Raw genomic sequence first — 4102 nt, 5'->3', positions numbered from 1 at the left:
AAAAAATTTATGTCAAATAAAAAAGAGAATTCAAACCTAGGGGATGGTAGCTGGTATTGGTAGGGTAGAAGAAAGACTTTAACATACTAGCGTATAATTTGATGCCTGCGAGCGGCTATTGGCTACAATATAGCTCAGGAATTATGCAATGATAACTCCAAATGACCATTCGCAGAAACGAAGGAATAATAATATGCAATTCATGGGCTTGGCCGCTTGGGCACATAATAACAACAAAATGCAACTCCAAAAATTTTCGCCTGTTCTTCAAAAATGCCTTACTTCTACTTCATAGGGGTAGGCACTAGCCAGAATATATACTTCATAGGGGTACGCACCAATTTATAGAGCCATGCCATGTGAAATGTTTTCTTTTTTATTATTAATGTTATTTTCTACATCGCCAATACTTTTAGTAATAATCTAGTATGCAGTTAGTGTTATTAATTTCTTTGAGGTCTTATGCTTCTCTATGAAGGGAAGTCAAATAGAAAGTTTTAAATGACAGCTGAAGTAATGGTAAGTTGAAGCTCAACTGTCAACCAATTTATCAAAACCCCGCAACTACATACTGATCAAGTTACATTGAATACTGGAAGCAGCGCAGAGGACAGTAATAGCTTACATTAAATCTAAAGTTATGGTTACTTCTGCAAGTCAAAGCTCACGTACTTCCTCTTTGTCACTCATAAAAATTAAATCCATTTGCTATGTCCCTTAAATACATTCCGAGCAGTATCAATTTATTTCAAATGTCCTCTTATATATGTATAATAAATTAATAATAGAATTTTTAATTTGTTCCCAAAAATAACATATTCAAGTAACTTACTACCTCTAACTAGCTAGTTAGTTTAGTTTGGCTTATTAGCATATTGTTATGTACTTTGTTAGTTTAATAAACCATGTTGACAGAAAAATAAAATAACAATTTAATAAATAATAAGGACCATTAGATTATGGAAGCTAGTTTGTTGTTGAAGATAGACCATGGTCCATAGGTTCATGGAATCTATTATATATCAAAACAAACTCTGGCTAGTAGATGCTGATATCTCATCCCAAATTAAAGAAGAAAGAAAGCTAAACAAAGAAGGAGAGGTGAGATGAGAGTTCAAGGGCGGTTATGATGTTTCTGGGTATAGATATAGTCGAGATGTGCGGTGAGTGTTCTTCTCATCAAGCATTCCTCTGCACCAACACTAAGGCCTTCACACTTGTCCTCTTCTACCTCAACATCATCCTACACATGATATAAATGGACATTAAACACATGATAACACCAATGCATATATAAATTCAATAATGATTTCAACAAATGAAACCTCATGATGATGGTGCGGTAATACTACTGTAGCCTCAGGTTCCCTGCGTGAGGAGTAGGTGAGGGTGTAGCAGAGGAACAGAACCGTGAAGAACAACCCTGTGCTCATCTTGCTCGCCATGTATTTGTGCTACAACACAGAAAATAAAGTTAAATATGAGAGAATTTGTGTGCGTGTTGAACAAGTGGAGGAGGGAAGGGTATTTATTTATAGAGATAAGGATGTGGTGGAAGGTCAAATAGCCTTTATTATTATTCTATGGTGTAGAAAGGAAATTGTTTCTACATGTGTAGAAGGATAGGTGTCAATGCATTAGTAGTTTATGTTGATGGCTTTTAGATGGGGAAGAATTAATTAGAGTACACAAGTATTGATTCATTGGACCCACAAAAAAAAAGAATGTGTGACATTATATATGTGTCATAAAGACAACTTATTAGATAAAACCACCTATTTCTTCTATTATTTTGAAACTGCTCATCTTTCTTATTATTTGAAATATTATATTTTTAAGAGTTTGATTTAATTTAAATTATTAATATTTTTTATTATTTTCAAAAATTATATTAATATTTTATTTTTGTCTAAAACATTTTATATAAATTAAATTATTAATATTTTATTTTTGTCTAAAACATTTTATATCGTTCTAATTTAGTCTTTTGTTCAAAGTTAAATATTTTTGTCTAAAAAATGGGATACCTTTAATAATAGTAAATTATCAATTTAATTTATATATTAAAACATGTAAAATATTAAAAATATAAAAATAATTAGTAATATATTTAGGACATATAATTATAAAAACAAATTAAATTTGTTAACCACAGTAAATGAATAGTAATTACCTATTACTTAAATTATATATTTTTTCATTTTTAATAGTAATAATTTTAAGAGTGAAAGTAAGTTAGTCTCCAAATCTTTTTCTTTTTTAAATTCTATGAAAAATATTTTGGTTAATATTAAAAAAATATTTTTTTTTCAAATTTTTTTTCATCTAATGGACTTAATTCTAATTTGATTAGTGATACACATATTTATTAACAATAAATCAAATAATATGTGGGAATTTTTTATTTTAATAAATTAAATAAATATTTTATTTTCTGAAATAAATAATTTTAAAAATTATTAGGAAAATACATAAGCATCTCTTATCTTGTTTATACTGTAAACGAGATAATTTTATCCGTATTGAGATATGTGTATTTTTTCAATTTTCATATATCTCCTTACTGTAAATGAGATATATGTATTTGTAAATATAAAAATATAATTTTTGAAAATAATAAAAAATATTAATAATTTAAATTAAATCAAACTCTTAAAAATAGAACATTTTTCAAATAATAAGAAAGATAAGCAGTTTCAAATAATAGAAAAGATGAGCAGTTTCAAAATAATAGAAGAAATAGGCGGTTTTAACTAACTAATTAATGAACTTGGTCTAGTAGTTAGCTCACTAATTTGCTTAAGCAAGTGTTGGGGATTCGAATCCCGCCTTATTATTATTTGAATTGATTTAGTGTAAATTCTAATAAAAAACGCCGGTGGATGGACGTAGTACGGTTAAGATCGTCCACCTTCCATATTAATTGAATGTTCTATTTTTAAGAGTTTGGTCTAGTTTAAATTATTAATATTTTTATTATTTTTATAAAATATATTTTTATATTTATAAATACATATATCTCGTCTACATGGTAATAATTTTTTAAATTATTTATTTTAATAAATAAAATATTTATTTAATTTATTAAAATAAAAAAACCTAATAAATTGTCTTTATGACACACATATAATGTCACACACTCTCTTTTTTTTGTGGGTCCAATGAATCAACAATTGTGTACTCTAATTAATTCTTCCTCATCTAAGAGCCATCAACATAAACTACTAATGCATTGACACCTATCTTTCTACACATGTAGAAATAATTTTCTTTCTACACCATAGAATCCACCTTAATTTATTGCGGCTCGCCCTATTATTGTAATAAAATTCTAAATAAAAATGGATAAATGTTTATTCTCAATGTCATTTTTATAACACTCCTACGTTTCCAAAACAACAAGTTTCTCGGTTGAAAATGAAGGATGATTTGCAATTTATATGTATCTTCGTAAAATTTCCGTCTATTTATTTTTTTGTTTGTATACCCACTCCTAGCATATAATTCGCAAGCATATCTATCCTTGATTGATTAAAATTACAATATGATCATCATCCAAGTGTTCACGTGTTTAAACAAACTAATCACGCTTAGAACCATAAACTTTCAATTCACAGGCACCATTAATAACAACTACAAAAAATAATCACGTACGAAAGGTATCTCAAATGTCACAGGCGCCATTAATCAGCCTTTACCTCCCTGGATTGACTCTGCCACTCTGGTGTCTGCAATCTGCATGATGAGTTTGCTTCGATATATAAATACATGTAATTAGAAAATTAAAAAATAATAATTTCACTCCCATTTTTTATAGGAGAATGCTCTCATAAAGACGCAGAAAACGTTTTTTTTTAAAGATATTTTTTAATAATTAAAATTTAACACATATAATCACTTAAATTATGTTATTTTTGTCAAAATAAAGTCAGATAAATTAATTTGATTGAAAAATAGTGAATTGAATTCTGAATTTGTCTAAATTAATATTATTTTTTATAAAAATAATACCCTTATTATATAAAATGACTAAAATACTCTTATTATATATTAATTTTGAGAATTCTAAATTCTAGCGCTTTTCTTCTCTATCGTTATAGGG

At 27.5% G+C, this 4102-nt stretch overlaps 1 protein-coding gene across 1 annotated transcript; it reads right to left on the bottom strand.

The window, feature by feature from the left end:
* Window positions 1–908: 908 nt before the first annotated feature.
* Window positions 909–1522, bottom strand: LOC107487632 (phytosulfokines 3). Its single transcript, XM_016108298.3, has 2 exons — window positions 1326–1522; window positions 909–1243 (listed from the first exon to the last, which is right to left on the bottom strand). The coding sequence occupies exons 1-2, from the start codon at window positions 1443–1445 to the stop codon at window positions 1115–1117; spliced, it is 249 nt and encodes an 82-aa protein (XP_015963784.1). The 5' UTR covers window positions 1446–1522; the 3' UTR covers window positions 909–1114.
* Window positions 1523–4102: the final 2580 nt, after the last annotated feature.

The sequence above is a fragment of the Arachis duranensis genome, chromosome 5 (assembly GCF_000817695.3).
Source record: "Arachis duranensis cultivar V14167 chromosome 5, aradu.V14167.gnm2.J7QH, whole genome shotgun sequence".
Lineage (NCBI taxonomy): Eukaryota > Viridiplantae > Streptophyta > Magnoliopsida > Fabales > Fabaceae > Arachis > Arachis duranensis.
This window is presented reverse-complemented; position numbering and strand designations above follow the sequence as displayed.

Bases quoted from the DNA above. Each gene is read 5' to 3' on its own strand.
- LOC107487632 (XM_016108298.3), bottom strand. From the start codon at position 1,445: ATGGCGAGCAAGATGAGCACAGGGTTGTTCTTCACGGTTCTGTTCCTC. The intron at 1,244-1,325 runs GTTTCATTTGTT...TATCATGTGTAG, and splicing joins TACCGCACCATCATCATGAG to GATGATGTTGAGGTAGAAGA.